This window comes from Thermobia domestica, chromosome 4 (assembly GCF_964235325.1).
Source record: "Thermobia domestica chromosome 4, izTheDome1.hap1.1, whole genome shotgun sequence".
NCBI lineage: Eukaryota > Metazoa > Arthropoda > Insecta > Zygentoma > Lepismatidae > Thermobia > Thermobia domestica.
The window spans coordinates 6387155-6403828 of NC_137457.1; the positions used below are offsets into that span (position 1 = coordinate 6387155).

Sequence of the window (16674 nt, forward strand, 5' to 3'; positions counted from 1 at the left end):
TTTAACAAAATTTTCCTAGAGCGATTCACTACCCTGTTTCACCAACACTATACATATTCAACATTCTACTGAACTAGAAAAAATGCTAATTAACATACGAATAACGACGTAAGTAGGCTTACCGTATTTCTTAAGAATTCTTCTCACTTCTGCATATTTCCTGATAGCACATAATTCAACTTCGGCATACTTCTATCAGTCGGGGCGCAAATTAACCACGATTAAGCAAAATGTTGCCAAATCACCAAGAAAGGTGTGTGCGTTCATAAATCTGTTAATGATCACAAATAATCTTATTATGTTCAATTTAAGATAAAAGTGTCAGCTTTTGGAGCAGTGTCAGCTACTGGTGCACTTACCTTATATATATATATATATATATATATATATATATATATATATATATATATATATATCGATAGAGAGAGGTCAATATTCCTTTGCCACCTCTGTATCTTCTAAGCCTCTGCGAATATGATAAAACGCAAAAATACGGCCATCATTATTTCGAGTAATATATTGTTGGAAATGCCTCCACAATAGAAACATTTTTCCGTAAGTTTCCAGACCCTATGACGTCTCTATACAAAATGGCGTAGGTTCACATTTCGTGTCCATAAATTCCGTTCCCACCCCATGTATCTTCGAAACGACTGCCAATATGAGATAAAACAAAACACGTAAATCTTTACTTTAAAGTGTTTTAATTTTGACCTGCAAAAAGTTTACCCCAGACACCCATATAAAATTTACTTGGGGTCAATTTGATTACCTTAAATGGCCAAATAGGGTCGAGAAACATATCGTTGAAAATGGCTTGACAAGAGAAATATTTTCTAGAACGTTCCAATCCCTATGTTGACCCACACAAAATCTCGAAAGTTTAAATTTATTGTGTATAAAGTACATTACAATCTTCTGTATCTACGAACAACTGCGAATATAAGAAAACGCCGAAGCGGCTTTAAATTTTGAGCTATAGAAGATTTACCCCAGAGAGCACCATATATTGATACGTGGGGTTAAGCTGAAAAATTTTTAATGGCAAACAGGTTTAACTAATATATAATTGGAAAGTTCTCTACAACATAAATATTTAACTTAACCGATTAATTTTCCATATCACTACTTTATAGTTCACTACTTGAGACAGTGTTCTTTACACTCTGCATCATTCACGCATGAGAGCATGAATCTCCTTCTCATCCCGTACAACATCTCCACATGTTCCTCTACCTGTGCTGTTATAGGAAATAAATACAAATAGTTCGTAAAATGCTTTTTCCTGTGCAATGTAGTTTTCATACTGTGTTATTTCTACCGAAAACCCCATTCTTTATCACGACTGACGCAGGCAACATAGTTAGTTAATGTGTAACATGAGACACCTGAATTGTGGGAACATTCACCGATATTACACGTCTTTATTTACAACACTGAGCTGATGTGATATTTATGCTTTTTCAGGGATAAAACCGCTGATGACCAATAACATATGAAACAGTTCAGGCAATGTCACAAGTATCGATATCACACTTTACTACAAACATAAATTACATCCAAGCCAAAAAAAAAAAAAAAATCTGATTTTACCATATTAAATAGAAACGAATTAAGCTTCTATTCAATGCAAAAACTCGAATTATATATTTAATAATTTCAACATTTTAACTCAAACTTTAAACTCGATTTAGTCTTAATAGAAAACGAGCCACACAAAGGAACACGCTTCCAGCTGAGAGATGCTTCGCTGCTACGTTTATCTGATAGTAATGACACGACCAAGATTCCATACCTACTCGAAATTTTGTGGCGAGTGAAGACTCCGCTCACACACCAAGGGCATTTCAGCACAATCGAGAACTATGTCAAAGGCGTATACCTCATGACTTCTAAAACAGTTGTTTACACGATACATTACTTCCAAAGAATATTGCAGAAAAGATATTTTCACAATCCCAAAAAGTAAAAAAGAATGACACTTTTTGATTCATTTCGAAAACCATTACAATGCCATTTAAATGTCCTCAGATTTTATATTATTTTTCATTTCCTTTGCTTTTTAATATTTTAAGTCCATAAATTCATGCATTTCATTTTCGTTCTTTCTTTTTCTAACTTGGAACGTGTGCACGTTAAAGCAAGCATGCAAAGATTAGGACTCTTCAATGTAATTTATCTTAATCTGTTACCTGTTATGTATGCCGTTAAACATATACAGTAAATAAAGCTATCTCTATATTCGTATTTCTAAACAAAACTGCATCTTTAATATGCTACATATTTATTATGAAATTTAATAATTAAATTTAAAATGGCGGTTTTCGTTCTTTGTCATGATGTTTTCACATTAAAATGGTGGAACCTCAATCTTATATTTTCTTCATTGTATGTTTCTGATTTTACATATAATTATTCTTGTTATTCTAGGAGGAGGAGGAGGAATCGGTATGGCTGCAGCGAATGCCAATGCAGCGGCCTATGGAGGTGGAGGTGGAGGAGGAGGTAAGAAAATATTAATTATATATATCGAGAGAGAGGGGGGGGTCCATAAATTCCATTGCCAGCCCTGTATGTTCCAAGCCTCCGCGAATATGATAAAACGCAAAAACACGTCCATCATTATTTCTAGTAATATTTTGTTGAAAATGTCTCCACAATAGAAATATTTTCCCGAAAATTTCCAGATCCTATGGTGTCTCCATACAAAGTGTGGGAGGTTCAAATTTCGTGTCCGTAAGTCCGTTACAACTCCCTATATCTTCGGAACAACTGCGGATGTGATAAAACGCAAAAAAAGGCCAACATTATTTTAAGGGGCTTGTATTCTGAGCTATAAAGGGTCCACCCCAGATACCCGTTTATATGGTACGTGGGGTGAACTTGAAAATTATAAACGGCAACGGGTGTCGAGTAATATATCGTTTAAACTCCTCGACAACAGAAATATTTTGCTGAAAGTTTGAAGTCCCTATGCTGTCGTACAAAATGGCGGGGGTTCACATTTCATGTCCATAAATTCCGTTCCCACCCCATGCATCTTCGAAAGGATTGCCAACATGAGGAAAAGCAGAACACTTAAATCGTTATTTTAAAGTGCTTCAATTTTCAGCTGTAAAAGGTTCACCCAGACAGCTATAAGGGTTACATGGGGTAAACTTGATAAATTTTGAATGGCAAATAGGTTCGAATAAGATATCGTTGAAATTGTCTTGACAAGAGAAATGTTTTCTAGAACGTTCCAATCCTTATGTTGGCCCACACAAAATGGCAGGGGTTTACACTTTGTGTCCGTAAGGTCCATTACAACCTGCTGTATCTTCGAAACGACTGCGGATGTGAGGAAACGCTGAAACGGCTTTCAATTTTGAGCTATAGAAGGTATAACCCAAACACCCCCATGTATTGTTACGTTTGGTCAACTTGAAAATTTTAAATGTTATAGGGAATCAATTAATATATCGTTGGTAAGTTCTCGACAAGAGAAATATTTTGCCGAAAGTTTCAGGTCTCTATGCTGACCCCATCGAAAATGGCAGGATTCACATTTCGTATGCATTTAAAATTTTCAAGTTGATTCACGTACTCTTTTATAGTGGTGTCTGGGGTAAACCTTCTATATCTCAAAATCAAGTCCCTAAAAATATTTTTTGTTGACTTTTTTTTCTCGTTTTCTCATTTTCGGAGTCCTTTCGAATATATACTGGGTGGCAACGGACTTATTGGACACGAAATGTGAACCCCCAACATTTTGAATGGGACAACATGGGGATTTGAAACGTGCGGCAAAGTATTTCTTTTGTCGATATCTTTTCAACGATATATTACCCAACCTCATTTGTCATTTAAAATTTTCAAGTTGACCCCACGTAGCCCTATATATTGTGTCTGTGCTGGACCTTTTATAGCTCAAGTCCGTGAATATAATGATGGATGTGTTTTCTCGTTTTCTCATATTAGCAATCGTTCCGAAGTTACGTTTGTTGGCAACGGACTTTATGGACATCTTGTATATATATTCCTTTTCATGTGAAGAGGGAAAGTAAAAATTACTGTTTTATGCTACACTCATCTTTATTTGTGGAAAATATTTCGTTCCATTCGTTGAGCTCTTTCAGAATCACATTAAACACAATTGCTACGTACGATATCCATTTAACCAGTTAATATTACATATGGTTTTAAAGTACCCTAGCTGAACATGCTCTTTATACAGTGCATTATTCACGTGTGAGCATGAATCTCCTTGTCATTCCTCACAACATCTCTACATGTTCCTTTACATGTGCCCTTACAAATGAAAGAGTCTTGATAAAGACCGGCAAGATGTATGATAAAGGGGAGTATTTTTTCAATATCTCGCACCATTTTCAAGATTTGAGCCTACTTCCGGTTGGAATTTCTAATTCATGTATGATCAGTGTTTTCTTTCTTCTTGCATGCGATATGTAATAAGCAAATACATTACACAAACAATTAATTATAATGTCAGTAATATGTTTTGTTGATTGTACAAAACACTCCAAACAATAAAGATTCATCTAAGAGTGGAGAAATAGTTATTCTTCGTTTTTCATTATCATTTGGCTATGAAACAAACACCAGAGAGATGTACTAACCCTGTTTATAAATGTATGGTGTTATTATGTATAAATTGTAGGATATGATGCTTTCCTTTTTAAAATTTCAATACGTTCAGTTCACTTCTAAAAATGTAATCAAGAAATAGCGGACATTTTTTTTTTAATTATTCAATTAGAACTGAACAATCTACACAAATTGTTACTTACGCGGTGTTGAATCTCAGGCGACGATACGCAAAACTATAAGTGGCACAAAGCTCTTCTGGATGAGTTAATAAAGTAACTGTGATGAATGTAATAAGTTGTGAAGTACGTAGAAAAGTAAATTTCCTACAAAGAGAATAACTTTTTAGTTTTTGAAAAATAAACGCGATAGTTGTTAGTGTGTCGTGTTATAAAATTTCTTCGGTTGTTATTCTTTATGTTAGCGGTTGTTTAATAAAGAAATTTCTATGAATGTGTAAACCTCAAAAGGGAAACCGCTCACCTATTCATAATTGTGCCATGAAACGATTGTAGTGAAATGTTGATGTTAGACAGAAGTTTCCATGAACTGTGAACAATTTCACGGACTATATAGGTCTATTTTACGTGACTGTAGTTACTAAAATGTCTAAATTTATATAAAGAGTACAAAAAAGAATGCCCTTTTATATTTTTCAGGTGGTTTTGGAGGTGGCTTTGCAGGCAGTAACGCCCTTGCTGTAGGTGGCGGAAGCGGAAGAGGTAAATAAAGTACAGCTACAACGTATGATGGATTGATATGAAATGAAATTTCATATGGTTGATAAATTGTAAAGATGATCTCCAAATTCCGTATGTCTCCACCTAACTGTAAATAATTTAGTGGGGACTCTTGAGGAAAATGGTATTGATAAGAACTAAATTTCACACTAAAATCTAAGGGTATTAATACAGGACTGTTATAAAGTCCTTGCTATTAATCAAGTGTTTGAAGCTTTTTTTTAAAAAAAAAAAATAATGATATTGCAACGAAATAAATGTTAATATCTTTACTGAGACTTACAATTTGTATCATGATCTATAGACAGTCACCGCAATTATTGCCATATTTCCAGCTGGACTCCGTTGAAATTCATACATTCCTGCAACCTCCGGTGAAATCCGTGAATACTATTCTGTCTGGTGTCGCCAGAAATATCATGGATCACTTGGCTTTCAGTTCCTGCAAGTCCTTTGTCTTTTTTTCCGGCATACACATGTTTCTTATCATGAACCAACATTTAAAAATAACAGGGTTTGAAATCATGGGTCCTGGGTTTCAAGGGATGGGGCCCAATCCACCTGCCAGGTAGCTCACGGTCAAGGTAGTTCCTAATGACTTGTGCAAAATTGTGAGGAGGACTTCGTCTTGCTGGTAGTGAATGCGATCCTTGATTCCCAATCTAACCAATTCGGGCATCAGGAAATTTGTAAGCATTTCAAGGTATGTCTCCCCTGTCAGTGTTTTTGTCGAAGAAAAATGGGCCTACGGGTTGGTCTATTGATACAGTACACCACACATTCACTTTTGGGCTGCCTTTCTCGTAGGTTTAATATTTGAGGGTTTTCAGTTTCCCAAACAAGATAGTTGTGCCTTTTTACTCTTTCTGAAACATGAAAGTTGCCTCATCTGAGAACATGAGTAACTGCAGAAGTTCTTTGTCATCATCCAGTTGTTTCATCATCAGTTCACACAACTCCAGTCTCGTGCCTTGATCTTATATCAGTTCATGCACAAATTTAATCTTGTACGGTTTGGCTTTCTAATGTTTACTTACTATCTTGCGCATCGTTGACTGAAGGATTGTCAACTCCAGCGACCTTCACTGAATCGATTTTCTTAGACTTCTTTCCAGGGTGTCGGCAAAGCTTCGCAACGTGTTTGGGCTCACTGGCAGGCGACAACTTATTTGCATATCACAAACGCTCACGATAGATAAAATTTTGTTGTACCAACTCTTTACGCTCCTGACTTCAGGAAATACTTTTTTGTACACTTGTTTGTTGTCTGAAGTTTTCCTGCATCACCACACCTGATTTCAATTCTGCATACCAACACACTTATTGTGTTTTATCCTGTACCGTTGCCATTTTCGTGACCTTTGTTGTCACCTCTGTTGCCAACCTCATCATCGTGACAGTGTTGCCGACCAAAAGATTACAGATTATCGCACAATTTGAAATATATTCCACAGAAATATCATTATTTTCTAAAATAAATTATAAGCATTTGTTTTAGAGCAAGAACTTTACAACAGCTCTGTACATACCCGTATTTTATTCCTACAAGATATATACAACAATTAGTACGCATTTGAAGCTTTTATATTTAATTTGTACTGATAAGTGTTAATGTTTAGAATGTAACTTCTCTCAGGACACACCTATGAAATGATATAATGTCATGTACTCTTGAAGTTGAGTAGCGACTTAAATAGAAATGAAGCGTTATAATGGTCATAGCAAAGGATAGAGAATAATGTTAGATGATACTGACCAACATATGTGAAAATATAAGAATCTCGAAGCTCTTCTGGATGACTTATATGAAACAACTGTGTCAAACATAAACTGTGTAGGACGTGGAAAAATAACTTTCCTACAAAGAAAAAGCATTACTTTTTAGTATAGCAAGTAACAAAATTTCTTTGATTGGTATTCGTTATATTAGTGTTATTTTTTCTATAAACACTTTTGTATAAATACTTTTCTGCAGATGTGTAAACCTTAAAGCGAAACGGTACACCTATTCATATACCTATTCATAATTGTACAATGAAACCAATCCAGTGAGTGTTGGTGTTCGACAAAAGTTTCCATGAACTGTGAACATTGCGCAGAATTTATAGATCTATTTCGGGTGACAAGAATTATTAAGATGACCAAATTTATATGAAGAATACATACAAAGAAGAACGTCTTTTTACAATATATTTCTCAGGTGGTTATGGAGGTGGTATTACAGGCAGTAGCGCCATTGCTGGAGGTAGTGGAGGAGGTAAATGAAATACAGCTACAACGAGTGATAAATAGATATGAGATGAAAGTTCATATGATTGGAAAATTCCACAGTTGTTTCCGGAATTCAATATATATTCACCTAAGTGTAAATGATGTAGTGGCGGCTATTGAATAAAGTCACATTGATGAGAATTAAAGTTTTGTTACTTAGACCTACAGATAAATGGCGCAATGGGTGAGTTGTTAGCGCATTGAATTTCTATTTGGTAGACGCGGGTTCGAGTTCCGGCCAGGTTGAAGCTTTTTCAAGTTTTCTTGTAAGTTTCATGATAGTGTAGGGGTAACGTAATGGCCTTATGAATAATACAGCTACCTAACATAGGTTCAAATCCTGTTCACGCCAAAGATGAATTTTTCAGCTACTCTGCAACAGTTGCAGATGTAGTCTCATATACTTAACGAAACAATAGTAACATCCAACAAACCATCTTGATAACAATAGTACCAGCACAAACCGAAACAAACCGAACAAACCGAAACAATAGTAACATCCAACAAATCGAAACAATAGTACCAGCACATCTTGATATATTCTTTATACGATATTACTCATGGAGTTAGGGGCTCCGGCCCGATCTCTATACATAACCACAAAATTATCGTGACCGTGACCTACAAATATTATTATAACTAACTAACTAACTAACTCTATGGCCTATGGAACCCGGAGGTTCAGTGGCGCGTTCACAAAAGCTCTCCACTGACTTCTATCCTTAGCTAACTGCATCCACTTTCTAATTTGTATTCCTATCTCTGCGAGATCCATCTTAATATTATCCTCCCATCTGCGCCTAGGTCTTCCTAATGGTCGTTTTCCTATGGGTCTTCCAGTCAAGACTTTGAAAGCGTTTCTACTTTCTTCCATTCTAGCTACATGGCCTGCCCACCTAAGCCTCCTAGACTTGACGACCCTAACAATGTTGGGTAAACCGTATAAACTATGTAGTTCCTCGTTATGAAGTTTTCGCCATTCCCCATTCTCGTTCCTCTTGGGTCCGAATATTCTTCTCAGGATCTTGTTCTCAAATACTTTCAGTCTATGTTCTTCCCTCAGAGTAAGCGACCATGTTTCGCAACCATACAGAACAACAGGCATGATTATCGTTTTATATATTTTAAGCTTCAAATTTCTCGACAGAATTCGCGACGACAAGAGATTTTGAACCGAATAGTAACACGAATTCCCTGCCTTTAGTCGACATTTAATTTCTTCGTGAATATGATTTTCGTCTGTTAATATTGATCCTAAATATTTGAAAGTTTCCACTTTATCAAAAGTATTATTTAATATTTTAACGCCTCCACAATTTGCCGTATTACGGTCCCGACGCACTTCCATGTATTTAGTTTTCTCTGCATTTACTTCTAAACCCATGTCCCTGCAAGCATTTAATAAGATCTCTGCATTTATTTCTACTGTTCTCCTATCATCCCCTATTAAATTTACATCATCAGCATATGCCATCACCTGATGAATGCCGTTCAACTCTAGGCCCTGGTTGCTATCTTTGATTTTCCTTATAGCGTATTCCAGCACAAAGTTAAATAATAATGGCGACAACGCATCTCCTTGTTGCAGGCCATTTTCGACGTGAAAGCTCGTGGACAAAAATTTTCCTACCCGGACTTTACTTTGGGATTCACTTAAGCATATCTTAATTAATCCAATTAGCTTTCTCGGTATTCCAAGTTCTGTAAGAACGTTGTACAATGTTTCTCTCCTAACCGAATCGTAAGCCTTTCTAAAATCAATAAATAGTTGATGTACCGGCGTATTGTATTCCCACTTTTTTCGAGTATTTGGCGAATTGTAAATATTTGGTCAATAGTAGATCGATTTCGTCTAAATCCGCCCTGATAATCTCCAATAATTTCATCTGCGTATGGGGTCAGTCTTGCTAATAGAATATTTGAAAGGATTTTATAGTATGTTGACAGAAGAGAAATGCCTCGATAATTATTACAGTCAGTTTTGTCGCCTTTCTTGTGAATTGGAACAATGATTGATTCTTTCCATTCTTGTGGCAATTCTTCCTTGTTCCAGATAAGGAGAATGAGTTTGTGTCTCTTGTTCCACAATTTTTCGCCTCCAGCTAAAATTAACTCAGCCGGAATTTCATCCACACCCGGAGATTTGTGTTTCTTTAATTTCTTTATAGCGGCTTCTACTTCTATTCGATTGGGTTCTGGAATATACGGTTCTACGGTGTGTATCCCCTTTTCTCCACGCGCATTAGTTTTTGGCTGCGTGTTCAGCAAATCGTCAAAGAAATCTTTCCATCTATTTAAGAGGCTATCCGTATCGGTGAGAACTGTTCCGTCAGCTTTCTTTAATATATAAGCACGAGGTTGATAGCCTTTCTTAAATTCGTTAATCCCCTTATACAAGTCCCGAATATTTTTATTTTTACTATTATCTTCAAGTTCCTTAATTTTAGCTTTCAAAAAATCGCGTTTCTTTGTTCTAAAAGTTTTGGAAGTTTCCCGCCTGATATCTGCGAAATTTTGTGTAGTTATTTCATTCGGATTTTGTAGCCACCGCAATTTTGCCTGTTTTCTCTTCTCTGCTAGTTTAATGCATTCTTGGTCGAACCATGGTTTGTTTCTACGTATTTCCGCGTGTCCCAATTTTTCTACTGCTGAACTTTTAATGCTATCTCTAATTTCAATCCAAGTACCCTCAACACTAGTGCACTCCGAGTCTTCTAAAACAGAGAATCTATTCGAAACTTCAATCTGGTATTCCTTTCTTACATGGCTCTCTTCTAATTTCTTTAAATTAAATCTCTCCGTTTTCGGACATTGAATATTACCTTTATTGAACGATAATCTCTCCCGTATTATCGCTACTACCAGGTAGTGATCAGTGTCACAATCAGCCCCTCTAAACGAAAGGACGTCAATTATGCTAGATTGCCTTCTTCTATTTACTAAAACGTGATCAATTTGATTATGTGTTCTTCCGTCTGGTGATGTCCAAGTGTATTTATGAACGTCGCGATGTGGGAATTTTGTACTCTTTACGATTAGGTTTTTGAATGTTGCAAAGTTCACGAGTCTAACACCGTTGTCATTACTTTCCTTATGCAAACTTTCGTTTCCTATAATCGGTTTGAAAATATCCTCTCGTCCTACCTTCGCATTGAAATCCCCTAATAGAATCTTCATATGGTATCGCGGGAGTTGGTCAAATATCCGTTCCACTTCTTCGTAAAAACTATCTTTTATATCGTCACCCTTATCTTCAGTTGGAGCATGTACATTTAAAACAATAATATCACACCACCGTTCCTTGAGAGTAATAAAAGAAAGTCTGTCAGTAACAAATTCAACCCGTTTAATTGCTGGTAATATTCGTTTGTGAACGAAAAACCCTGTTCCTAACTGGTGATTTTTATTTCCTTCCCCGTAAAAGAACGTAAAATTTCCGGAATTCTCAGATCCATTTCCTTCCCATCTAACTTCCTGTACTCCTACTAGGTCCATCCTGTATTTCTCTAACTCACTCGTAACAGATTTTAACGCGCCTGCCCTATAAAGACTTCTAATATTCCATGTTCCAAATCTCATGTCCATTTTCTTTTGCCCAGGTCGTGCCAAGTTATCAGTCCTTGTCCGAGGCTTTTGTGAATGTTTCTGAACAAGTACCTTTTTTTACAGGATGAGGGTGTTAGCCTTACCCAAACCCCCAAGCTGGAGGACCACTCCTAGTCGTCTGTCCGCGACTGCTTATTCAGTATATTCGCAGCTAACCTCTATATCTAGAGGCCTTCTCCTTGATCCGCAACCTGAGGAAGCGCCATGCCGTGGTGACAGGAACCCACGTTACACGGTTCCTGTACAAATATTATTATATACAAATATTATGTACAAATACAAATGTACAAATACACAAATACACAAATGTACAAACATGTACAAATATTATTATATACATTTCATTCCCACAAGATGTATACAACAATTAATATACATCGTAAACTTTTGTTTTTAACTCGTATAGATAAAATGTTAATTTTACCGACATAACGTCTCTCAAAAGACGCTTTCAAAGTGATATAATGTCAGGTACTAAGAATGAAAATAATGATCTTAGCAAAGGATATCGAATAACATTAGATTGTAATAAACCAATATATGTGAAAGTATAAGGGGCAGAGTCTCTTGTAGATGACTTAATAAAGCAACTGTGTCGAGTGTAATAAACTGTGTAGTACGTAGAAAAATTATTTTCCTACAAAGAGAAAAAATATAAATAATGAAAACATGCGTTACTTATTAGTGTAACAAGTAACAAAATTTCTTTGGTTGTTATTCTTATATTAGTATTTTTTTTCTATAAATACTTTCCTACGAATGTGTAAACCTTAAAGTGAAGCAGTACGTCTATTCATAATTGTACATAGAAACTATTGTAGTGAGTCCTGTGTTTGAGAGAAGTTTCCACGAACTGTGTAAAATGTTGCGGGTTATTTAGAATTATTTCACGTGTGAGTAATAATCTAAATATGTAAATTTATATAAATAATAACTGCAGAGAAGTATGTCCCTTTATAATATATTTTTCAGTTGGTTATGGGGGTGGCTTTGCAGGTGCTAACTCCATTGCTGGAGCCAGCGGAGGATTTAAATAAAATACAAAGTGTGATAGATAGATATGAGATGAAAGTTTGCATGGTTGATATATTGTAAAGATAGTGTCGGAATTCAATATACTCAAAATTCATTCACCAAACTTTTTAAAATAATGTAGTGGCAGCTCTTGAGGAAAATTACATTAATAAGAATTAAAATTTTGTCTCTGGAAGTTACTGATATCAATACATTTGCATAGTTTATTCCACAAGATATATATATATACAACAATTAGAACACATTTTGTTTTAGCTTTAACTTACTTTTTATGAAGAACGCCCCTTTATAATATATTTTTCACGTGGTTATGGAGGTGCGCCATTGCTGGAGGCGGTGGAGGAGGTAAATAAGATTTTACAATTTATATGGAATCCAGATAAGTCTGTTTCTAGTGAAAAGTACATAACTAGATTTTGAGACACTTCTTCCTTCAAATGTTAAAATTAAACCTTACCTTTACAATATCAGCAATTAATTAATATGTAAATATTAATGAAGTTGAAGATGAGTTCAACACGTTATTATTTTTAAAATATTTAATATATGCTAATATTTATTACAGGATTGGCAGGCGGTTCTGCTCTTGGTGGAGGTAAGAAAAAGAATCTAATTTTGTTTTATGCGTAAAACAGCACTTCAAGAGCCCTAATCACTGCAAAATTAAAATATAACTAATTTTACAGTAATTATGTGATATCTATATAATTAAGTGTCAAATGTGGAACAAGAGTGTGCAAGACACTATTTTGCCTGAGGCACCGCTACTACGAGCCACCTAATAACTTTCCGTTTGAAGCCATTTAGAAAAGCGAAAATAAATAACGATTCTCTAAATGTCTGGAAAGCGAAAGCAGATAAGTGAGTCCTAGTAACTGTATTTCATGTAAAATAATATTGTCTAGCAAGCTCTTGTTACAGTTTTAGATTATCTTTTATCTATTTGAAGATATCATGTAATTACTGTAAAATTAGCGGTATTTTAATTTCGAGGTGATGGGGCCTCTTAATATTTGACTTTCTAGTTGAAAATAAACATTAGCAATATTTATTTGATGTAAAATTTATTTCAAGATAAATTATATTACAAGATGTATCACAAAAGTAAACTAGGTATCTCATATAATATAAAATACATTTTACAATATTGAATTAAACCAGTAAAACTTGAATGAGAACTTTGTTCTAAGAATCATAAGAAACTTCTTTCTAAACTAGTGTTACGCAATTTTATTTAAATATCCGTAGAGAAAAAAAGTTAATCAAGTTGACATAGAGTTCTGAAGTAATTTCTTAATAACTGTCTTGGTTGTCATGGTAACCATCTAGACGTTGGCCTCTAAGCACTCTGATAGCTATCTCTAGATAGATTGACAGGTGTTGGCATCTATATGTTACATATTTATAGGAAATGCATAATGGTAAGGGGTATTGAAAGAAATAACATCACCCGCCAAGTGAACATAAAAAAATTAAAATGTTCAGGACTATTACCCTACGAAATTTAACACATTTGATTTATGAAGAAATTATTTAACACATTTGAAATTATATCTATATACATATAAATGATCGAACATGACCAATATTAGTGTCGTATCCATGGTTTTCGGGGTTGACGAGATGATCAATGATCTTTCGATGCCGTTTAAATCGATGCCATTAAAAATGAAAACAGCCTATTTCACGGGTACTAAACACATGAGGTACAAAGTTGTGCGTTTAAATTTTCATTTTAACCCAGTGAAGCCGTTAAAATATGCTAGTTGTAACTATAATCCTATTTAAAGTTTCAGAATATTATTAACATATTCTTTTCTTTTTCTTTAATACAGCTTTCGGAGGTTCAGGTAAAGTAGCAACTGCATACTAATTTTTTCATATTCTTTAATACGCTGTTTTAAACAATTATGTTTCCACAACCTGTTGATTGAAATCAGTTCTTGCGTTAAAACATAAATATTGTGTATTGAAATCATAAGAGTATGTGGTACAACGATTATGATCTAAAATTAGATTTTTTTTTATATAGTTTCTTAATAAATCGATACATTTAGTCCATCTCCTTTCTAAACTCTGAATACCCTTAGAAATAATCTTTGTTTTGACACTTTTTAAAATGCTCCCATAGCGGGTGTCACCTGGCTATCATCTTCACATTTTTTGCCTCTGAGCCTTTCGTTGAAGCAGATAAAGCGGTAAAAGTCTCTGAGGATTAAATTTGGATATTAGAGCAAGCTTCAAGCAGTTCAAAGTCTCCTTCAAAGTCTGCTTTGTGGCCAACTTCGTATTCCTCCATTTTAGTGTTATCACTTTAACTGCTTGTATTCAAATGATCATATCTCCTAGAATTAATGGCTCACTAAAATACATTTTTCGGAAAACTATTGAGCAAATAAAGAAACGATATAATTTTTTATATATTACAAATGTCCAATTATCATTGTTTTGGATCATCCTGTATATTTAAACAATTTTTAAAGCATATACATATTTAAATGCAGTAAAAAAATACTAGACATTTTAAATTAAAATTAAATCGTTAACGATTTATTTCTGTTAAACATAATAATAATAAGTGTATACAATTCATTGATAAAATTTGGCTGGTTTAGTATTTTAATAAGTGCAAAATGCATTACAAATATCAATTTATAATCAACTTAGTTTAATTGATTTATACATTTCATTGCCTGGTTTTAATACTTTAATAAGTACGAAATGCATTACAAATATCAATTTACAATCAACTTAGTTTAATTGATTTATACATTTCATTGCCTGGTTTTAATACTTTAATAAGTACGAAATGCATTACAAATATCAATTTACAATCAACTTAGTTTAATTGATTTATACATTTCATTCTCTGGTTTTAATACTTTAATACGCACAAAATTACATTACAAATATCAATTTACAATCAACTTAGTTTAATTGATTTATACATTTCATTCTCTGGTTTTAATACTTTAATAAGCACAAAATTACATTACAAATATCAATTTACAATCAACTTAGTTTAATTGATTTATACATTTCATTCTCTGGTTTTAATACTTTAATAAGCACAAAATTACATTACAAATATCAATTTACAATCAACTTAGTTTAATTGATTTATACATTTCATTCTCTGGTTTTAATACTTTAATAAGCACAAAATTACATTACAAATATCAATTTATAATCAACTTAGTTTAATTGATTTATACATTTCATTCTCTGGTTTTAATACTTTAATAAGCACAAAATTACATTACAAATATCAATTTACAATCAACTTAGTTTAATTGATTTATACATTTCATTCTCTGGTTTTAATACTTTAATAAGCACAAAATTACGTTACAAATATCAATTTACAATCAACTTAGTTTAATTGATTTATACATTTCATTCTCTGGTTTTAATACTTTAATAAGCACAAAATTACATTACAAATATCAATTTACAATCAACTTAGTTTAATTGATTTATACATTTCATTCTCTGGTTTTAATACTTTAATAAGCACAAAATTACATTACAAATATCAATTTATAATCAACTTAGTTTAATTGATTTATACATTTCATTGCCTGGTTTTAATACTTTAATAAGTATGAAATGCATTACAAATATCAATGTACAATCAACTTAGTTTAATAGATTTACACATTTCATTGATAAAATTTAGATAGTTTTAAGACTTCAATAAGTACAAATTGCATTACAAATATCAATAATTTACAATCAACTTAGTTTCATTAATTTATACATTTCATTGGCTGGTTTTATACCTTAATAAGTACAAATTGTATTACAAATATCAATTTACGATCAACTTAGTTCTTTGATATTACCTTGTATTTGTAATATGTCCTGAAAACACTTCACCAAAATTTCCAAATATTTTTGTAGGTGCAATGGGATTGGGCTTTGGTAAGTAAATGCATTATCTATTTCTTAAATGTTAAGCAAAATGTGTCATTAAACTATTGGTCTATATTTAGACACACAAATATTCGATGAAAGTATGGAAATAATAGTGATAATCCACCGTGTATATTGTTTTGAACCTTAACGATGACATATAGGCGGATTTTTGGTAAATCAATATACTCTGGCTTCCGACTAATATTCGAGAATATGAGTATTTTTTGATTTAAATATTTTAAAAGAGATACAATAAAGTACAGAGTTAGCATAAATGATTCATTCCTTTCGAGAAGGTTATATTTTCAGAAGTATTACACGAACACACACATGAAAGATATAAGACTATTCATGGCTTTGGATTAATTGTTTTAACAAAAGAGACACTGACCAAAGCTTAAAACTTTACTTTATTTTAAATTATAATTTGTAACTGTTTCGGATATCTAGCATATCCTTCTTCAGACACGATCGAAATTAATGAAAATACAGACATATATATAAATCGTCTGAAGAA

At 33.5% G+C, this 16674-nt stretch overlaps 1 protein-coding gene across 1 annotated transcript in view; it reads left to right on the forward strand.

The window, feature by feature from the left end:
- LOC145683692 (uncharacterized) overlaps nt 1-16674 on the forward strand; it is a 246666-nt gene that overhangs the window by 183343 nt on the left and 46649 nt on the right. The window contains exons 51-55 of the mRNA XM_081755055.1: nt 2431-2505; nt 5247-5309; nt 12805-12834; nt 14075-14089; nt 16143-16163. Coding sequence (XP_081611181.1) covers nt 2431-2505; nt 5247-5309; nt 12805-12834; nt 14075-14089; nt 16143-16163 — 204 coding nt within the window. The remainder of the gene's footprint in view (nt 1-2430; nt 2506-5246; nt 5310-12804; nt 12835-14074; nt 14090-16142; nt 16164-16674) is intronic.